The sequence below is a fragment of the Ursus arctos genome, chromosome X (genome assembly GCF_023065955.2).
Source record: "Ursus arctos isolate Adak ecotype North America chromosome X, UrsArc2.0, whole genome shotgun sequence".
NCBI lineage: Eukaryota > Metazoa > Chordata > Mammalia > Carnivora > Ursidae > Ursus > Ursus arctos.
Genome location: NC_079873.1, coordinates 5,604,211 through 5,625,424, shown reverse-complemented (window position 1 = coordinate 5,625,424; position 21,214 = coordinate 5,604,211). Strand labels below are relative to the sequence as shown.

At 40.3% G+C, this 21,214-nt stretch overlaps 1 protein-coding gene across 1 annotated transcript in view; it reads left to right on the top strand.

Moving 5' to 3' along the window:
• ANOS1 (anosmin 1) overlaps positions 1-21,214 on the top strand; it is a 182,780-nt gene that overhangs the window by 98,275 nt on the left and 63,291 nt on the right. The window contains exon 3 of the mRNA XM_026478168.4: positions 7,424-7,486. Within this exon, the coding sequence (XP_026333953.1) occupies positions 7,424-7,486 (63 nt within the window). The remainder of the gene's footprint in view (positions 1-7,423; positions 7,487-21,214) is intronic.

Here is a 21,214-nt window from a genome sequence, read left to right as displayed (position 1 = left end):
GCAACACTCAAGTCATCTTAAACACAAAGTGAGGCAAGCACCTCACTGTTCTAGGACTCTCGGTGGCTCCTCATTGAATTCCAAGGGTTGTGTTTCTAGCCTTGTAGTTTACTGTGTCTTCTCTTTTCGCTATCCTGCATCATATATTACCCCCCCACATATATCCTCAAGCCCCAGATCTGCTCAAGGTGGTCAAGTCCCACTCCTCCTTCTACGTTAATTCATGAATCCTTGATTCTATGCAGTCCTCTCCAGATATCCCATATAGAAATACATATCACTTCTTCATTGTCTTAAGGCCCCTTATTTTCTCTTGGCTATTTTATGCTTCTTCACTTTAGACTTATATGCTTTCTCCCATGGAGATTATATACTGCTTTAGGGCACAATGACTGCCAATTTTCCCCCATCTTGGAGACTAGATGAATACATCACATGTAGGAAAGGTAAATCCTTATTTGTTGATTTAGCAGATGTTAATTTGAACAGGTTGGAATGTATGGAATGCTGGTTGCTTTGTTTTAATGGGTTCTATTTATTTAATATAATGTAATTATGGGTTTTGTTTCCTTGATTATTGGACATGTGTGAAAATCTGAATTTTATAGGAACATTTTTATGCTTCAGAATTTATTGTAATTGCTATTTAGGTAATAGAATTTCCTTTGCTGGTAATGCAATAGAAGGTAATATAATTTCCTTTTATGGAAGCATTTGGTTAAATGTAAGGTATGGAATTTTGTCCTCATCTGTCCAGATGGTAGTTCACCAAAGCGATATCAGTAATTTCCCTCTTTGTCAGTACTTTGGCTCCTAAGAGTTGGATCCCTTTGTCTGTGATATGAAATACTCAGTCTTACTGGTTATGATTTCATAAGTACCTTGAAATTTGTAACACCTGCCTAGGGCATTTTGGAGCTGAATGCTTTCCGAGATCATAGTAATTCATGAATCTTACAGATTTGCAAAGTACTTTTCAGTTTCCAAATCCCTTTCACTTACATCACCTCATTAAGCCTTTGCAGCTCGTGGCATAAACAGGGCAGCGTTCTGTAATGGAAAGAACATTCCTTTGAGTGTGCCAGAGCATGGGTCCAACTTCCCATTCCTGAAGTCTCGACCATAGTCACTTGCTTTGTTTAGTCAACCTCTCTACACTGAGTTTCCTCTCTCTAAAATATAAGAATAATAGTACCTAATGTTACGTACCTCCATGGATCTGTTATTATGGGGCTCCATTGAACAAATAATTTTCAAAGTGTTTTATAAATCCATAAAAGTTCTGGCACTCTTTGGTGTTCAGTAAATTTTTTTTACAAGTTAGTATGAATGATTGTATTCTCATATTTGAATTAGCAAATGGAGGCTGAATAATTATGCAATTTTTTTTTAACAGTTGTAGGTTAGACATGTAGCAGAGGTAGGGCTCAAACCCAGGCTTTCTGTGCCTCCATTCTGCACCAGCTGCATTGCCACAGTGCATGGGATGTTCCTGAGAGTCTGTCCTGTCTTTTGCACGCTCGCTCCTATATGCTTTCGAAGGATTATGGACGGTTGGCAGATATAGGCACTCCCAAAGATGAGTTTATAGTCAATTGGAGATAGTGTATCTTCAGTACAACTCATAGCCTCTGCGAATAACTCAAAAATAAAATGTGAACATTCTTGGGGAAAAGCTGCATGGAATTGCAGAGGAATCAGCACATGCTGTGTGGATAGCAGTGGTGAAAACAGGCTCTCTTTAAGGAAGCAATTCAGTAACCCAGTGGAAGTCAAGGGATCTTGAGTTTGGGGAGCAGAAAAGAGACCAGCTTCACAGAAAGTCATTCATGAGAGGTGGAAGAAGCTGTTTAGGCAGGATTTGCTGGTTGACCAGATGTTTTGAATGTAAACCATATACTTTGGGCTTAATTTGATAATTATTGTCTAATTTTATCAGAGAACTCACATTATCAAAACCATGTCTTACAAGGATGAATGTGACCAAAACATGTAGAATTGTGGCATAATTAGAGGTGACAGTTTTCACTTAGCCTTTACTCCTCTCTCCCGGGCAAGTTGTTTCTCAGGATCGACTCTGTTATTATGACTAATCCACTGCATTTCTGTTGCCTTTTTTTTTTTTTTAAAGCAATTTCTCAGCCTCAGCACTATGAACATTTGGAGCCAGATAATTTTTTATCACGTTGGAGGGCTAGCCTGTATGCACTGTATGATGTTTAAGCCACGTCCCTGGCCTGTGCCTGCTAGAATCCAGTATGTTTCTCCTCATTGCTGCAAACAAAACCATCTCCAGACATCACCCCATGTTCCCCGAGAGGGCAAACTCACTCCCACTTCAAAAGCACTTACTTAGAGCAATTTAAGTAATGTATCTAATATCTTCTGTTATAAATAAATTGCAGTGAAATTACGTACAGAGCATTGCACAGTATATTTAGAAGTCGGAAAGATTCGCCTAAAGTCAGTGTCGCTGGCTTATCTGTAAAGTTTGGAGTGCTGGGCGGTTCTGGACAAGAACCGGAAGGCAGTGAAGACCAGTTGTCTTCTGGTCATTGGCTGAGCTCTCCAGCTCCCTGTGCTTCCTGCCACTCCCATTATTCCTAACTTGCCCTCCTTCGCTCTTACTCAGTATCTGCTTGGTCCCTGGAGAAATACTTCCACGCTTGAATACGAGTGTGCCAACTCCAGGAACTGCTTATAAAAACATTTAAACTTATCGATACATTTATTTAACAGAAGTTCATTGAGCTGCTACTCACATTAAGAATATTGTAGTAAATGTGGCAAAGTTCCAGTGCTCGTGTGCCCCACATTTTAGTAGAATAGTTTATGTACATGTTTCATAGTACTGTGTATTTTTAAGTAGAAATGGAATACAGATGTGTAAGCTAAGGAAGTGATATTGCAAATGTATCTTTCTAGAGTAAGTGAAAAATAACTGGTGTCTACATTCCTAATGATGATCTGTGTTAGCTCTGTCAGCCAATTTTTACAGATTTTCCCTGAAATTTTAAGTTTTGCTTTGTTTGGCTTGAGGCAGTAACATGGGAAGAGAGAATTTCAAATTGTTGGTCATTCTAAAGTGTGAAAGCTTAAAACACTTGCTAAAATAGTAAATTCAGTTACTGTTTTTTTGTGGTTTTTTGTTTTTGTTTTTTGGTACTTTGATCAGGGCACTTACAGTTGTGATATGCAATAGATTTCAAAGCAATTGTCTGCTTGTAGTATTATTTTTCTTATGGAAATGAGATTTGAACCTGCCCTCTTTTGACAACCCCCCCCCCTTTTTTTAATCTGGAGAAACAGGACTTTTTTTTGTTTTAAGTATGAGAGAAATGGTTGGGTTTTTTCCCCCCCTTTGGCTTTTATTACAATCATTTTACCTGGCTAAGAGCACTATAAAGAAATCGAGCTTTGACAAATGGATCCTGCAAAGATTTACTGAGATTTCCATATCCAGGCTTTTCTTTTCAGATAGTTTTCACAGAGGATTATTAAAAGAAAATGTTGGTGGTCATTAATAACATTTTGTGATGTATCTTTAGACACCGATGAGTACTGGTTATTGGAAATGAGGCAAGCATGCAATTTAAATCGAACTTTAAATGAATTGCGTATACTGATGCCGGACTTGGCAGATAGCAATGCTGGATTAACAAGAAGACAAGTAGGTTACGTATTGCTTCCATTAGCATTTCACAAGCGTGCCTCCTTTTGTAAATGGTATTTGGTTTATATAAGGTATTTGTTCCACAGTCTGTCAAGAACAGAATTAGGTGGAATTGTGGAGCTCTCCAAGGATTGAAACTCTTTAATGCACCAGTGTCTATGGTTCTGACAATACAACTGAGCACGCGCGTAGTTAGCCCGTGTTCCCAATTTACATTCGCAGCAATGGTCCAAAGGAAGATTGACGTAATTATGTGGAGACATTGTTAGCCACATTGCAGGGAGCAGTTTCATAGGGAAGGAATGTTTGTTGGATGTTTCCTGAATAAAATGATAAAGACTTAATTTGTAAATAGCTGAACTGTGTTCCTGAAAAATCCCCAGATCTTACGGAGGGGCCCTTCCTCATCATAGGACACGTCTCCTACCGAACAAAATCTCAAGGTATTCTGAAGAGTGCTGTTTATTCGCTTCAAGTGGTCTTAAGAAGGAATTAGGTCTAGCTATACTTATTAAGTGACCATTAAACTTTTTTGGCTAGGAGCCAATGTCTTAAAACAAATACAGAGAGGTCTGAGGATAAGGAATCAGACATACCTTTAGGAAACAAAACTAACTCTTGAAAGAACTCATAAAACACATAAGGGAGACGAGGTTTTTTTTTTTAAAGATTTTATTTATTTATTTGAGAGTGAGAACACACGTGCATGCGTGCCTGTGTACACGCACGAGCAGGGGTGAGGGGTCAGAGGGAGAGGGAGAAACAGACTCCCCGCTGAGCAGGGCCCCATGCAGGGCTCATTCCCAGGACCCCGAAATCATAACCTGAGCCAAAGGCAGATGCTTAACCAACTGAGCCACCCAGGCGCCCCAGGAGACAAGTTTTTAAGTGACTCCATTGCTGTTAGAAAAATGGTATTCTTTTACGATTGTGATATTGGCCAAAAACTGTGCATTTGCTTTAACATGCTTGGGAGAGGTGGACACCAGGAAACTTGGGACAAGCTTGTGTAGGTCTTGGAAAAATTTTGTGGAAGAGCTCAAGTTTTTAAAATTAAAATAACTAAACAATGAATTGTTCATATGCAACATTAAAGAATATACAATCTAAAATATTCTTACAAGAAACAGATTGATTTTTTTTTTTTAAGATTTTATTTATTTATTTGACAGAGACAGCCAGTGAGAGAGGGAACACAAGCAGGGGGAGTGGGAGAGGAAGAAGCAGACTCCTAGCGGAGGAGCCTGATGTGGGGCTCGATCCCACAACGCCGGGATCACGCCCTGAGCCGAAGGCAGACGCTTAATGACTGCGCCACCGAGGTGCCCTGAAACAGATTGATTCTTTATGAAAAATAAAACAAAGTGACAATATGGATCTTTTTTTTTTTTTTTTTTTTGGAGAGGGAGAGAGAGAATCTTAAGAAGGCTTCATATTCAGTGTGGAGCCTGACATGGGACTTGATCTCGCAACCGTGCGATTATGACCTGACCCGAAATCAGCAGTCACTCAACAGACTGAGGCACCTAGGGGCCACCTTTTTTTCCCCGTCAAATTGTACAGCAGCTCCTCCTGCTGCCCCAGCTTTGTTGAGATACGATGCACAACCTTGTATAACTGATGTGTTGATCTGATACACGTATATATTGGGAAATGTTTACCACAAGAAGGCAGGTCTTTTCAAAGTTCAGTAAGCATCAGAGTTTCTTAGAGAATTTGCTCACAGAGATTCCTGGGCTGCGATCCCAGAGGTTCAGACTCTAGGTCTAGGGGCAGGGCATGAGTTTGCACTTCTGGTAAATTGCAAGGTGGTGTTCATATTACCAGTCATCGATCCCTCTGTGAGCAGCACTGCTGTGACAGATGGCCAGTTGGCACATGGACAGTAGACTCTTAGAGTTTAAACCATGTTTTACAGCAGAGGGGGAGGTGGCTACCAAGTGGAGTGAAAAGCAGTATCGGTGTATGTACGTATATATATATATACGTATATATATATATATATATATATACGTACATACACATATAGATAAAATAATAATGACCTGAGGGGAGCCAGGGGTAAGCTGGCTTTAGAGAACTGACATTTAACTCTATGGGACTCTTCGTTTTTGCTAATTAAAACTTGCATTAAAACATAACATGGAGGGGCGCCTGGGTAGCGCAGCCGTTAAGCGTCTGCCTTCAGCTCAGGGCGTGATCCCGACGTTCTGGGATCGAGTCCCACATCGGGCTCCTCCGCTGGGAGCCTGCTTCTTCCTCTCCCACTCCCCTGCTCTGTTCCCTCTCTCGCTGGCTGTCTCTCTGTCACATAAATAAATAAAATCTTAAAAAAAAAAATAAAATAAAACATAACATTGAGAATCAAATCTCTATTCTTATTAATGTAACATTTTAATTTCAACCATGAGGACTGGCTGTGATCTCTTATTTATTACTACATGTTGTATATAGTATATATAATATTATATATGATATAAGGAACTGTATTTTAGGTAGTATATATAGTGCTGTGGTATACATATATGTGCATATATATATATGTATATAGTTCCATGGTGTAGTGGTAACATATAATGTATGTACTATGTATATTTTATATATTATTTTATATATATTATGCATTATATATTATATATATTTATATTTATGTATTATATATATTTATGTGTTCATATATTCATATATTGTATATATTATACTAATTTTATATATTATTCTATTTTATATATTATACTAATACTATATATAGTACTACATAGTAATAAACTATTATACATGTATCCTTTATTCAACAGTATCTTATATTATTACATATATACACATATATGCATTTAATATATATAATATATACTATACGTTATTACTATTAACATTATTATTATTGTTGTTTGAATAACGGAGCCTAGTTATTATCTTTGATTTGTTAATATATGTGATAATACATTTTAAACATATACTCAGATTTTATTCTCTATTCTGAAACTCTCATGTCAGTTTATTCAATATATTTAGGTTGATTCAATATATTCTAATATTTATTTGGTAAATATGTTAAGGTGCATTCAAAATATTTTAATAGAGTAATTAAACTGGATGCATGTTAATGCTGTTAGATCCATTGAGCTAAACACATTAGTTAACAACTATATGTTATATATAGATATTTAATACAATGCCCCTTCACCCAGTCACCTGCAGGAGACTGTATAGACAATAGTCCTATGTTGCCAGTTGTAAAAGCAACTTCATATTAAAGTTTATGAAAAAACAAAATTCATCTGTGACAACAACTTTCGAAAACATTTTTTTTTTTTTTTAGAGATTTTATTTTTAAGTAATCTCTACACCCAACAGGGGGCTTGAACTCACAACCCCGAGATTCAGAGTTGTGTGCTCCACCAATCCAGCCAGCCAGGTGCCCCTAGAAAAGATTTCTTACCGAATACAAATATTTCTGTCTAAACAGTTGTGCCCGATGGTGAATATCACCACTTCTCCTACATGTCCCCTCCGGACTGTGCAGCTTTTCTTTCTCGGTCGTGTTGCAATAGACATTTTTTGTTTCTGTTCGGTCGTGCTGCCTCGCTCAGATGCCCGTGATACACCATTCCAGTGATGCACTGAGTAGCTCGGTGCCCTTCACGAATTAGCAGAAGTAGGTGTGGACAAGTAGGGAGCGCAGGTGATTTTCCTTTGGCCCTGTTTCTTACCCATTTCTTTCTTTCCTTTTACTGTTAATCCCCCCAGTGTCTGGAACCCTGCAAGGAGTCCTGGGACCCGCGGAAGCAGCAGTGCCAGAGTTTCTGTGAGGTAAGGCCGCCCCACTGTGCACCTGGAGGTACCCAGGACGCGGCGTCAGTCTGACAGTGCTCTGCTCGCATCGTTGGCGTAAAGGGCCCCTGCATTCTGCAGGTTGGGGAGTTCAGTTTACTGCAGGAAGGGGTGTGTGTGTGTATTGTGAATTCATGTAAAAAGGGAACACATTTTGAGCTTTCTTAAAGCCTGGCTACCCACTGCTTCCATTATTGGAATAAATATTATTACATATGCTTAGAGACGAGAACCTTTTTCAAGGTAGAAACTACTGCTGTCCTCCTACTTTCCATCAGGCTATTGTACGAGTAATTGTCACCATGTATTGATGTTCTCATGCTGTGGGAAGAAGCCAGCCATTTTATTAGTAGTGGGGTTCTTGACGTTTTCATCTCATCGTTCACCCTTTGAGCTCCCCCTATCCTGGACAGGAGACTTGCCCATTTTTAACTGTGTGGGAGGCTGTTACTTGGCCGGTGCTTTCAGGTAGAGAATAAAGGGTGTTACTGTCCTGGACACCCACTGTCTAAAACCCTCAGTCGTGCTGCAGAGGAGACGAGCAGCTTTGCTGGACTGTCTCCTCCAGAGCAAGTCGGGGGTCCAGGCTCCGACCCAGCCTGGGATCTGCTCGGAGGCAGCCAGGACGATGTGGAGGGCCAGCTGGGAACAGCGGTTGAAAAGTCTGCTGTATCAATCAAAGCAGTTCCGTAGAGGGTTGTGGGGAGCCGACCAGGAGGGAGGCCTTGTGGCATGGGACTGAAGTGATGGTACCGGGCTTCTCTGAAGGGAACTGGAGGCTGACAGGGAACCCTCCCAAGCTCCTGCAGACAGACCGACTGATCCAGACTTCCCCTGCACGGGATGCTCCTGGGATCCTGCGGCCTGTGTTTCACCATGGAAGGCATGCAGATTTTATTCCGAGGATCTGAATATGGAATTGGGATAATAATAGCTCCACCAGTTTTATGATGCCCAAAGTATCTCCACGGTCTGAATATCATTGACTTCCCGTAGGCACGGAGATAAGCAGAGGCATGTAGTAAGTCCGTAAGAGTTATGTTTGGAAGGCATGGAGCTCTGGGAAGTCGGAACTCATTAAGCGTCTCCCCCAGTCTAGGTAGAAAGAGCCAGCCTAAAACAAAGCCCTGAGCCTCACACCTTTCCCTGCGTCCGAGCGCTGCTGTGTGGCCGGACTTCTTGGACAGTGAGGAGGGGTCAGAGTGTTACTGGGTTCTTGTAGGAAAGTGTTCAGTATGGTTTCAGAAGAGAGGATGGAGAAGTGTTTCTCAACACGAACAGGATCGATAGGTGATTTTCCTAATCTCACTTTTATTTTGCTTTGAAAGTTCTATTCAGCATTTTGTGGCGTGCTGCTGGAATATGGGTGATTCGCAAACTCTCACGTAATGGTGTCTGTGTTGCCAGAAGCGCTCCGGACCTGAGGATTACTGTCACTGAAGTCTTTGGAAGCGTTTTGTAATCGTGAACATTAAAATGCCTCAGATAATGCACAGGACTGGCAGAAAGTCAAAGTTACTTAGCCCGATTGCTCTGCAAGGACACTCACAGCTAAGCTATGATTGAGTGTTAACTGCCCATAGAAGAAGAACCTTCCTACGTCTTTGTACCCAGCCCTTTGGGGTGGGAGTGGTACAGAGGAGCGTCAGTTATGGTTTCTGTCCGCCCTCAAGGGAGCTGACATATTATCCATGCAGTTTCCTCAGAACATTTTGGCTGCTTCAGGGATTCCATCCGAACTTTTCCTGGAAGCGTGTGCTGACCTGGCATTAAATTTAATGTATCTTTATATTAGTTATCTCTTACTGCATAACAAATGACCCCCAAGCCTAGTGGCTTAAAACAACACACATTTATTATCTCCCAGTTTCTGTGGGTCAGGAGTTTGGACATGATTTAAATGCACGCTTTGCTTCAGGGTCCCACGATGCTGTAATCAGGGTGCGGGCTGGCCGGGTTTCTCGTCTGGGGGCTCAGCTGCTTCTGCGGACAGTCTGCCTCCAAGCTCATTGCAGTTGTTGGCAGAATTCATTTCCTGAAGGTTATAGGACTGAGGTCCTGTTCTCTCGATGGGTGTTGGAAGTTGCCTGCAGTTCCTCACCACGTGGCCCCCCAGGACGGTCACGACATGGCCGTTTACTTTTCCAAGGCCAGCGAGAGAGTCTTGATCTGCAGCCTGCTGAGACCAAGTCTCTGTAACACAACATATTATCAGGCATGACACCTCTTCCGCTTTGCCATATTCTGGTTAGAAGCAAGTCACAGCCCCCGCCCAACACACACACACACACACACACACACACACACACACACACGCCAAGAGAGGTGATGACATCAGGGGACGTTGTGACTCAGTGGGGCTCACTGTATGGTGTGTCTACTACAAAAAGCAAATAAAAAGAGGTGGTTCAGGCCTCTTGAGGTGTCGAACAGAGCAGGGTCATCAGAAAGACAACAAAGCCCTCCTACTCACATTTTGCATTCTATGCTGTACGCAAACCATACATCCATGTGAATGAAATTACGCTGTCATGGGATCTGGAGGAAGAAGACATACCCTGTTGTCTGCTTCATAAACACAGGGTCCCTTAATATCAGGGATGCTGGGCTGATGTTGTGACATCTGATCCCTGAGAAGGAAGACGTCATTGAAGGTCACCTGAAATCTCTCCCCCTGGAAATTCCAAGTGTGATAGCACACTTTTATAATAGCTCTTCTCTCCGAAACAACTGTGAGGTCTTGTGAACCAAATCCAGTTGATTAAAATGGGACTCGTCTACCAATTGTGATTCCTGCTCTGGTAGGAGAGATGAATTGAAACTGGAGAGGTGGGACAAATAGAGGCCAGTTCACGTGAACGCTTTGTGGGCAGACCTCAGCCCAGGGGTCCCACCGCTTGAGCCTCCCTGATCCACGTTAGTTCCTTTCAGCATTCACCTCGGTGTCTTGTTTCTTTCTATGTTGTGGTAATGTCTGCCTGTTACGTTGACATAGACTGAATCCTGAAAGACTGATCCCTGTGTCAGCATTTTGGAGGCTGATTGTTCATTGAGGCAGCCCTAACACAATCCTGTCCTTCCTCTCACTTATCCTGGGAGTGCCTCCAAGATCCCTGTTTCCGCGAACCGACGAAGCTTTCCCTTCGTAAACGCATAGAGCCAGAAGAACTGTAGAGTTTATTTTTCTCTGAGTGGAACAGCTAAACTCTTAGATAGGTTGGACCTAGTGTGTTGATTTGCAAGACAATCTGAGCTTTATTTGTCTTCTAAGACATGTTTGCCTCCTGTTTTTATAAGTAAAGCTGTGTAGGAACACGGCCACCCCAGTTTGCTTGCGTACCGTCGGAGGCTATGGCAGCAGAGCTGAGTACTTGTGATGGATCCTAAGGGCCGTGAAGCTGAGACTGCTTACCGCGTGGCCCTTTACAGAAGAAGCTTTCAAACTCCTGTCCTAAGAAAAAGAACAGTCATAATCCTGTCGCAAAACCTGCCTGACCCTTCAGAGTGTTGTTACTTCCTGATCTGTATGACCAGCACCTGTTTCTAAACAAAGCTTTATCATTCTTGGTATTTTAGTTATAAAATCTATTTTCCTCCGTGGAAGAGATTTTTGGAGGCATGTTCATAATCACCTACCTAGAATTGGTTTGTGGCTGCCTCACACATTGATCTCTTAAACGTCTCATTTGATTATTTATACAGTTCTTTATACGGTGCTTTTAAGCTGCTGTCAGAGTTAACGATGTTATTCCTTAAATGGAAAAGTTAAATGTGTTAGAGCAGGAATGTTGCAGGATTCCTTCAATGGATCATATGGGAGAATTTTTCCCGTGTCAGTTTTTGGAGCTTGTTGGGTCATGACAGATACAAAGACAGGTCATGCTTTAGTGTTTTAGTTTATTAAAGATTATCTCCATCTTATTATTTTTTAAAAACATGTAAAAACCATAGTAAATCATTTTTCTTCCTGATCATGAAATGCACATTCCTTCACGTTTAAATGTTCCCTTCTTCCAATTGCAGGCATCCAAATTATCAAGGAAAGTATTTTTCTTTCTTAATGGTATAAAATCGTTATGTCTATTATAATTGCTGTTGTCTTAGTTTTGATGAAACATGATACATGGTAGTTTGAGTCATCCATCACCTTGCTGGAGGACACACCTCTCATCTTGAATAATGACGTTTCTGATTTCACGACTTCCCCACCCTAGTAGGAACTCACTGGGACTTCCATATTGGCAATGTGAAATGTCCGCTAGGGTCATGGAGAGGTGAGACCTCATCTGTGTCAGGGATCAATGAGACAGGCATCCAGGACTTACAGGAAAGCTGTTCTTGGACCAGCCTGGATTCTGATAGATCTAGTTCTTGTCATTGTGAACACAGGAAGAGGAAGGAGGTTTTCACTCGACTGCAAATAGGATTACTGATTCATTTCTTGTGCTTTTGCTTTTCAAAATGTTTTCCAAGCTTATTATATTGCATTTTCACAACAATTCTTAGAAGAAGTTAAGCCTGAATTTTGCTCAGTAAACTTAATGGGCGAGAGGCCTGACACACAGGTGGAAATGGTTTTATCTGCCCAAGATTCCATGTTTAGTAGGTAGCTGAGGAAGATCGGGAACCCAGGTGATGGTGCATCTCTTTTCCGATGTGTGCTGCCCCAGGCACCCCCTCCTAACTCTGTTCGGTGTCCCAGTACACATCCCCCCAGCAGGAAATAAATCAGAGCCTGTTTCTAGCGTAAAGTTGTTGGCCAACCGTCTGTCCTTGAACACCCTTGAACAAGAAGGGTGTTTTGATTATGCAAAATCCTAGTTAATTAAGGGCACTTCAAGGAACTGAAGCAACAACAGGGCTCCTTACTACTTTGGGTGCCCTGGGCCGTGGAATGTTCCAGTACTACTGAAAACACACGCCAGAAACTAAAGCTGTTAGGATTTATCACGCTCCTACAGGGGCTTTCTTGTACTCAAAACTTGTTACCCTTCCAGTGCTCCAAAACCCAGTTCTGTATCCTACAATCTTGGCTGTGCAGTAAATGCATCCCTTAAGGAACGGAAGCAGCAGCTTCTCGTGTCTGGGACATCTGTAAAACAGTTAAATGTACGGAAAGAAGCTGATGAGTGCTGAACAAGAAAATGGTGTCATATGCCCAGGTGTGTGCATGTGCGGAGGGGAGCACGAGAATCAGCACAGGTGCATTGGAGGGCGTCAGGGTGGAATTTATAGAAGGTTTCTTCTGAAAGCTTCACTTTCCGCGCTGAAATCCCATGAGTGGCCAGGAGTGATCGTGAGAGCACATTTTCCAAAAATGCTAGTTTTTATTATTATAAATAGTAAACTTTTATTTTTATAAATGATGAACCTTTACCTTTCACTTTTGCGTAATGCGTACGTGTTCCTTATATTTCTGGATTGTGATCTTTGGGTGGTGGTGGAAAGTGTCGACTGTCCTGGTTTCTGTTTCAATTTAGGGGATAGTGGGAGTCATGGAATGGAAACATTCCAAGGAATGCTTATGAAGTTTTACAATTGTTGTGAGATTTCTTTTACCTGTCATTTTATAAAGGAAGTTATCCTCATTCTGTCAAATTTTATAGCCCTGGAAAATGAGAAAATGAAGCATATTGAGTGACTTTTTAGGGTTGTTCACTAGTTTATTGGCTTGATGGGACATGTTCTCCATGGAATGCAGGCTTTTTCCCCTCAGTTTTTTGAAATAGACTGCATTTTCACTGAATTTTTATATGATGCTGGGGGAATATAGAATTCTATGAGAGTCGATTAGAGGACACTTGATGAGTTTGAAAATTGATAAGGAGCCAAGATTGGAGATCATTCTGAATGATTTAAAGACCTATCTTGTCAGAAAAGAGGGACAGAGCAGGTAGGAGTTAAGGGAATACGCTGGAAATTGTAAGAGCATCAAATTTAAGTAAAATATGAAAGATGCATGTACAGCACTTAACAAGTGACTGAACATGGGAAACATTGAGTAAATATTAGCCATTTTTACTCTGAAGAGGAGGGCAAGGTTCACACTTTTGAATTCTGTGATAGGTCAGTGAGTATAGACTTGAGAGGAATTTTGTCGTGAGGAGGTGACTGGAAACTGGTTGAAGGGTTTCCCTGGAGGTGCAGTCCTCAATCTACAATTCTGGGTCGTTGAATAGAAAGTACGGGAGAAAATGCAGACCAGATACAAACAACTGTTTGTGTACGTTCAAGTTCCTTCTCGAAGACCGTGTGTGTGGGAGAAGGGGGGAGAAGGGGCTGTGGCCAGGGGCTCGCAGTCTGAGGATGTGATTTTCACGTACCTTTCCTTTGAGAAAACTGGACTAATTCACGTGCTGGAGGACATGAGTCTTGTGAGGGGTGTGAAGTTGGAGATGCACTGGGTCAGAAGCCCAGCGTTCTGGAGTATGAAACCAGGGATGAATCATGCCTCAGGGCAGACGTGGAGACCCACTCACGTCTCCAGGATGGCCCGGACTCCACTGTGCACACAGATCACCTGGGCATCTCTTAGAACTGCACGATCTGATTCTGTGGGTGCGTGCTGTGCGCACCCAGAGCCTGCGTTTCCAGCAGGCGGCACAGAGGCCGAGGCACCAGGAGCTGCGAGAATGTGATCTCCCTCCACAATGTCGGGGTTCCCTTTCAAGCGCTCACTTAGACTTGCCTGCTCATTCTGTATCGTCTTTTGTGCTTTCTTCCGTGATATTCTGTAGAGAGAAAAGATGCAATTGCTGGTAATCACTCAAATTGCGGAATTTTAATTGTTGGTTTGTCTCCATCCTCACATGGAAGGTATTTCACTAGGTATAGAATTCTAGGTTAACATTTTTTTTTTAATTAGTAGTTTAAAAATCTGTCTTCATTTTCTTCTGTCTTGTATGTTTTCAGAAAAATCTCTGACATTCTCATTTTGTGTATAAAGTGTCTTTTTATTTCACTGTCTGCTTTGAAGATTTTCTTTCTATATCTGGTTTTAAGCAATATGATTATGGTAAATCTTGACTGGGTGGCCTTTATATTTCCTCTGCTTGGGGGTCATGAGATGCTTCTAATTGTAATTCTAATTGGGCTTAATAGTTTTAATCAAATTATTTACGTATCAGCCAATATTCATTCTCCCTCCCTCCCTTCCTTCCTTCCCCCCTCCCTCCCTGTCTTTCCTTCCTTCCTCCCTTCCTTCCTCCCTCCCTTCCTTCCTCCCTCCCTCCCTCCCTCCCTCCCTCCCTCCCTCCCTCCCTCCCTCCCTTCCTTCCTTCCTTCCTTCCTTCCTTCCTTCCTTCCTTCCTTCCTTCCTAGAGACCCTGTGCGAGCGGTGGGGATCAGGGGTAGAGAGAAAGGGAGAGAGACCATCTCAAGCAGCCTCCACACCCAGTGCAGAGCCCAACATGGGGCTTGATCTCATGACCCTGAGCCAAAATCAAGAGTTGGATACTTAACTGACTGAGCCACCTAAGTGCGCCTGCATATGAACTAATGTTTTTTTTTTTTTTTTTCTATCCCATTCTCTGTTTCCTGCCCTTCTGGGACTGTAATTGTACATGATAGACTTCGTATAATGACCTGGGTCACTGAGTCTCTGATCATGTTTTTTCTTCATTTTCCCCCCTCGCTGCTTTATTTTGCTGATTTTCATCACTGTGTCTTCAAGTTCCCTTCGAGTGATCTTTTTCTTTGTATAGTGTCTAACATTTTTAAGATGCCATCAGGCATAGTTTTCCTTTCTTCATTTTTATTTCTGGAAGTTCCATGCAGGTCTTCCTATGTCTTTCTCCCACATTCCTTGGCAGACAGAGTGTATTTATAATGACTTTTAAAATGTCCTTTTCTGCTGACTCCATCATCTCTATCATTTCTGGTTTTGTTTCTTTAGGTTTCTTTTTTTCTCTTTTTCCTTTTGGACTTGTGGCTGGTGTCTGAAGGGAGAGGATACGGTCTTGTGGGACTGAGCCCTTCCCTGTGGGATCTGCTGTCTGCAGGTAGAACGTGTCAGAATGGAGTTGAATTATAGGACATCCAGCTGGTGTGGGGACCCCCCCCCCACCAGCATTGAAACTGGGGGTGTAGAACTTCTCAGTTTGTAAGAAGGTAAAGTGTGTATCTTTTCTAAAGTATGATTGTACCTCTTCCTCGGATGGGTGTGATGGTTTTGCAGAGTTTGCCAGTGTTTGCAAAATTCTTTGAGATGGACGCCTTTTAGCAACTTAAAAATATAAATCAAAGAGTAAACAACTACATTTTACAACTTCAGAATTTGTTCCTCTTTTTTTTTCTCTTTTTTTTTAAATTTAAGGAGGCTCCATGCCCAATGTGGGGCTTAAACTCACGACCCTGACATCAGGAGTCACATGTTCTACCAGCTAAACCAGTCAGGCATCCCTAGAATTTGTTCCTCTTTAAGACAGATTATTTATATGGGGATTTTAAGCAATCCATAATTAACCTATATTATTTCCCATTGTTTTTTGTAGAATTTCTAGAACTATGTTTAAAAATTCTGATACTCATATTAGTGGCTAACACTAATTTCAACTTTTTTATGTGCCAAAACCTGTACTAATTTTTCTACATACTTAATACTTAGGGTAACATTACACAATAATCATAATTATCCCCCTTTTATATATGAAGACACTGAGACTTACAGAATTAATTTTGCCTCCAAATCATATAGCTCCTACCAACTGATGTATTTGCTATTCCTTCCTTCTAGAATATTCCTCTGTCCTTCACATCACGTAACTCATTCTAAATTTTGATGGCTTATCTTTCTGAAGAGCTTTCTGTTTGTCTAACCTTTTTAAAGGGTTATTTACTATTACTTTTTTATTGAAGTATAGTTGACACGGTGTTACATTAGTTTCAGGAGTCTACCATAGTGATTCAGCTTCTGTGTACCTTAGGCTATGCTCCCCACAAGTGTAGTTAGCTCCCATCTGTCAGCGTACAACATTATTATAATACCACTGACTATATCCCCTGGGCTGTATCTTTTACCCCTGTGACTGTTCATTCCATTAGTCTAATCCTTCGTTGACCTCATGTGTACTTCCATTACTTTCTGTGACTGCCTTGTTTTAATACAAATTAAACGATTTAATGACTTACCTGCTTGCTAGTAAACATATAAACTGTAAGCATAGCAGAGCATAATTTTCATACTTTCTTTTGCTCATCATTCAATGCTTAGCACGTAGAATGGTAGTTTGGCTTATGAATTAGTATCTAAATCCTTCTGTGGGCTAATAATTTCCTAGGCATGCCTGGTAAAGTTAGCTAACAAAATACAGGCAGAAGGGGAGAGAAGGAAATGAGTTTAACTGGAGGGCCCTCACTGTCCCTGACTCTCTAGGAGTTTTTGAATTTCTGGAGTCATATATATGCCCAATGATCTTCCAGAGATCTTCCAGCAAGATTCTGGGGTGTTGCTCCCAGTGGAAAATCTGACCATTGACATTCCCATACAAGGTGGCACATTTACCCTCAAAACAAGTAGAAATGCAGGTCAAGGAAGAGGAGGTTGAGATCAACGTAAGTAAAGATGACTGTAATTTGACAAAAGGGACATGTCCTCATTGGAAGTGACTTCACTAATATGCATGTTTGTGATTTTCTCCTATTTTATATTATTCATGACCAAGGTGTATTATTTGCCCAGGAACCAAATTAATTGTAATCCCATCTAATAAATTAGTGTGTATAATTGAGTTTCCCGGCTAATTATAATTGCATTTCCAAGAATAAATTAGAAACATTTGAATTGAGAATGCTTTTTCCCATTTCATGCATACTTAGTATTTACGTTCCTTCTTTGAAGAATAAACTGGAAGTTTTGTTGTTGTTTTTTAATGCTATAATGTTTTTATTATTTTATAGAAATTACATATGCACATTAAAAACTTAATAGAACAACTACATAGGAGAGTAAAACCAAACCATTACTCCAAATTCTACCATGCAGAATAGCTGTGGTTACCTGTGCAAAGGAGTTACCATGGGAAACCTACGACTGCTCTCGCTGTGAATTCCTAATTAAAAGGTTGGCCCTTGGCCGGCATATGGGAACTTAGATTTGGGGAGGGTTCCCATCATCCCCTAACTGATAACAGGTGCTCTCTGTTCTTAAACTGGGAGTCTGGATTTTTGGGACATGCTAGGCAGCAGGTGCCTGTGTGTCCAGCCTCAGTAAATACCCTGGACACGGAGTCTCTCCTGAACTTGTCTGGTGACAGCATTTCCCATGTGTTGTCATTAGTCCTGGCCGGAGGCACCAAGCACATCCTATGTGATGGCCCCATAAGAGGACTCCTGGAAGCTAGTCTCTGGTTCACTTCACCCCATGCACGTTTTCCGCTCAGACTTCACCCCGTGCACGTTTTCCCCATTCCTGATTGTGCTGTAGCGAATCAAAGCCCACAGTATGACTCTATGCTGAGTCCTGTGAGTTCCCCTGTGAATTACCAAACCTGGGGTGGTCTTGGGAACCCCAATACATCACTGTTAAGCAGACATCTTACCCAGCATCTCTTTGCGTGCTGGTTTTTAATAATGCTTGACGTTTAACATTATTTGAGTTTAACAGGGAAAAAGAAACCCCCAAATTTCAGGGAGAAAAAGATGATGAAAACTATTATGAGATCAAAAGCATTATTTTAAAGATTTTATATTTGGTTTATTATTTGCTGACGTCCCCAAGTTCATTGTGAGTTACTTATATGTTCCTCATACTGCTCCTACCCACCAATTTTTCTGATGTTATTTCCTAATTTTAAATTTTATTAAATATTCTGCCTTGACCATAATTTCTACTTTCTTCAATTTTAGTTTTATATTTATGTGGATGATAAAATGATTGAGTCTTTTATGCTAATTTCTCTATACCTGGCTTCCAAATTCGATCGTATTTCGGGGTGCCTGGCTGACTCAGTCTCTGGAGCATGTGACTCTTGATCTTGGGGTTGTGAGTTCAAGCCTCACGTGGGGTGTAGAGATTACTTAAAAATAAAATCTTTAAAAAAAATTTGATTGTATCCTAGTTTGTTTTTAAGGAGTACCTAGATACCATTTTCTTTGAAATTGTTCACAACAAACTTTGCCTACCATTATACGTGAAGTCCAAATTGGATTGCACAAACTTTTCCTCACGTAACATGTAAGTATATGCATTATTTTCTTGGGGTACTGAGTATTGTACTAATCCATTTATTCCTGCTTGCTGCTTATCTGTAGAATGGCTGGATTTGATATTGCATTATTTAGCAAGAAAGGCTTATGGGTGCTATATTCTATGAATTTTTTCCTGTCTTTGAGAGTATTTCTGTCACATATACATTTGAATAACAGCTGATTTTATATATATATGTAAATATATATGATTTCTATATATAAAAAATATATACAAATATTTGATTTATGAAATCATATTTATATATACAAATAATACGTTATATATATGATTTATATGGTTATATATAAAATATATGATTATATATTTTTATATGGTTTTATATATATATATATAGTTATTGTTATATTGGCTTCACACATTAAATTTTGTAGAGAGAAATCGATTTGGAGGAAACCCTATTTTCTCCCTCATCAGTACTAATAGTACTACTAGTAGTACTGATGATGGAGTACCTACTATTCCTGCCTGGATGCCTGAAAAATTATATTTTTATCCTTGACATTCAACAGCACAAGCTATACTTGAGTGTTGCTTCTTTTTATCAATATTCCTGGATAAGATTCCAACCCTTTTGGTTTATATCTATATAATTTACATATACGTAATATGTGTGTGTGTGTGTATGTGTATATATATATATATATATACACAATGATATATATGATTTGCATGTATGAATGTATATAAGAAACTATCTGCAACATGTTCCTTCTATTCCTGCCTGGATATTTCAATAGAAGCTCCCGGTGCTGCTAATAGGACTGCACGTTGAGAGTGACTGGCTTAGCTGTCTTCTTAGTTCACCCTGAGATGCGGTGTGGTCTTTAGAAAGCCATTGGCTGTGACAGCGGCCCACATGCCTACTTGTTTTGTGATTTGGGATAAATTATAACCTCCCGAGCTTCTGTTTCTTCATTTGTAAAATGGCAACAATAATGGTTATGGGAATTGGGGGGGACTAAGTGAGACCGGCAAGCAGAGCACGTGGAAGGATTCTGTATTCAAGGTCGCATTTGCTCTTTGGCTGGAGCAGGAAAAAAACCCAGTCAAGACCCTGGCTTTTTGCAAAGCCTGCTCTATTGGACGCATGATACGGTTCTGTTGAATTAAATACCAGGTGCAATGTTCTCTATATCTGAGGCCTCATACATGTATGATTCCTAACATATGAAGATGATTTACAAATTTAATGTTTTTGTGTTCATCATTCCAGGATTACTACACACATTACTGTATGCTACCTTGCATTTTACACCTAACAGACAAAACAAATATAATAGTATCTTTTCACAAAAGCAGCCAAGAACTGTTAACCTATTTATTGTGAGGATTTCACTCTATTTTAATCATTTGCCAGACAAGTTGAGATAAACATATTGCCCAGATATGACACCAAGAAACACATTTTAGCTTTTAACCTAAGAGATGGGATGTAGGAGATAGGACTGAGATTCATGAGAATAATTCATATATAATATTCCATAAAATATGAAGGATTTTTCACTAATCCCATGCACCCAAGAGTATTTTCATTTGCTCTAGTACTTTGCTTTATCCAAATCTTCTTTGCGAGCACAATGAATTCCATGAGGTACTAACTACTCTAGAAAAATACATGATCTTTGAAGAGCCTTCTGTTCTTAGTTTTGGCTAGGGTAAGAGCAGAAAAAACAATGAACAAAAATGAATGAGCATGGTAACGGTGACTTTTCCACATTTTAAATTGGAACCAGTGACCTGGCAGAAGGTTGCCATTTGTGCAATTTGTGCAGTGATTCATATGAATAGTTTCATAGAGGAGTTGTAGTTAACATTAATTGTACATTGAATAATTTGCCTTAATACCTTAGTATGATTTCATAAAGAAGGAATCAAACATTTACCGCATAACTCTGTGTTACCACAAATGTTTTCATTTACCATGAAGTCGTTGGGCATCGTACTCCTAATGATTTGGATAACTCACACCTTTCCTACATTTTCCACATCCTTCTTGACATGTCTGCCAGTAATTAACTAGTAATATCACAAGAAACAGTAGGTGCTTATTGCTCGGAAGTGTCTTTACGGACACTGAATGACCTTTGTTCACAGGCCTTATAACTGGCCGTTATTAGTAGACCAATTTACACATTTTCTTTAGATCTAGAGTATTAATATTCGCACATCATTTTCACTGACTTACACTCATCTTGGTCCTGATTCCATTCAATAAGCTATGTTTAAAGGCATAGTGAGAGACCTGCATACAGATACCATATTTTCTCCAATTTATATTCAGACCATTAAGAGTTTTTCAACCTCATCCAAGATAATGATCCAAGATAACTCATAGAGAACATCACAATTTGCCTTCAATAAACATAAACGATGGAACAGTTACGTAGAAGTCTTGTGTAAGGCTGTTGTACCAAATCCATGTACTTGTAAGATGATAGTCAAACCTTACATGTTTGCTTTCTTATAAATGCCAGCAGGGCAACATTCCCGCGTGCACA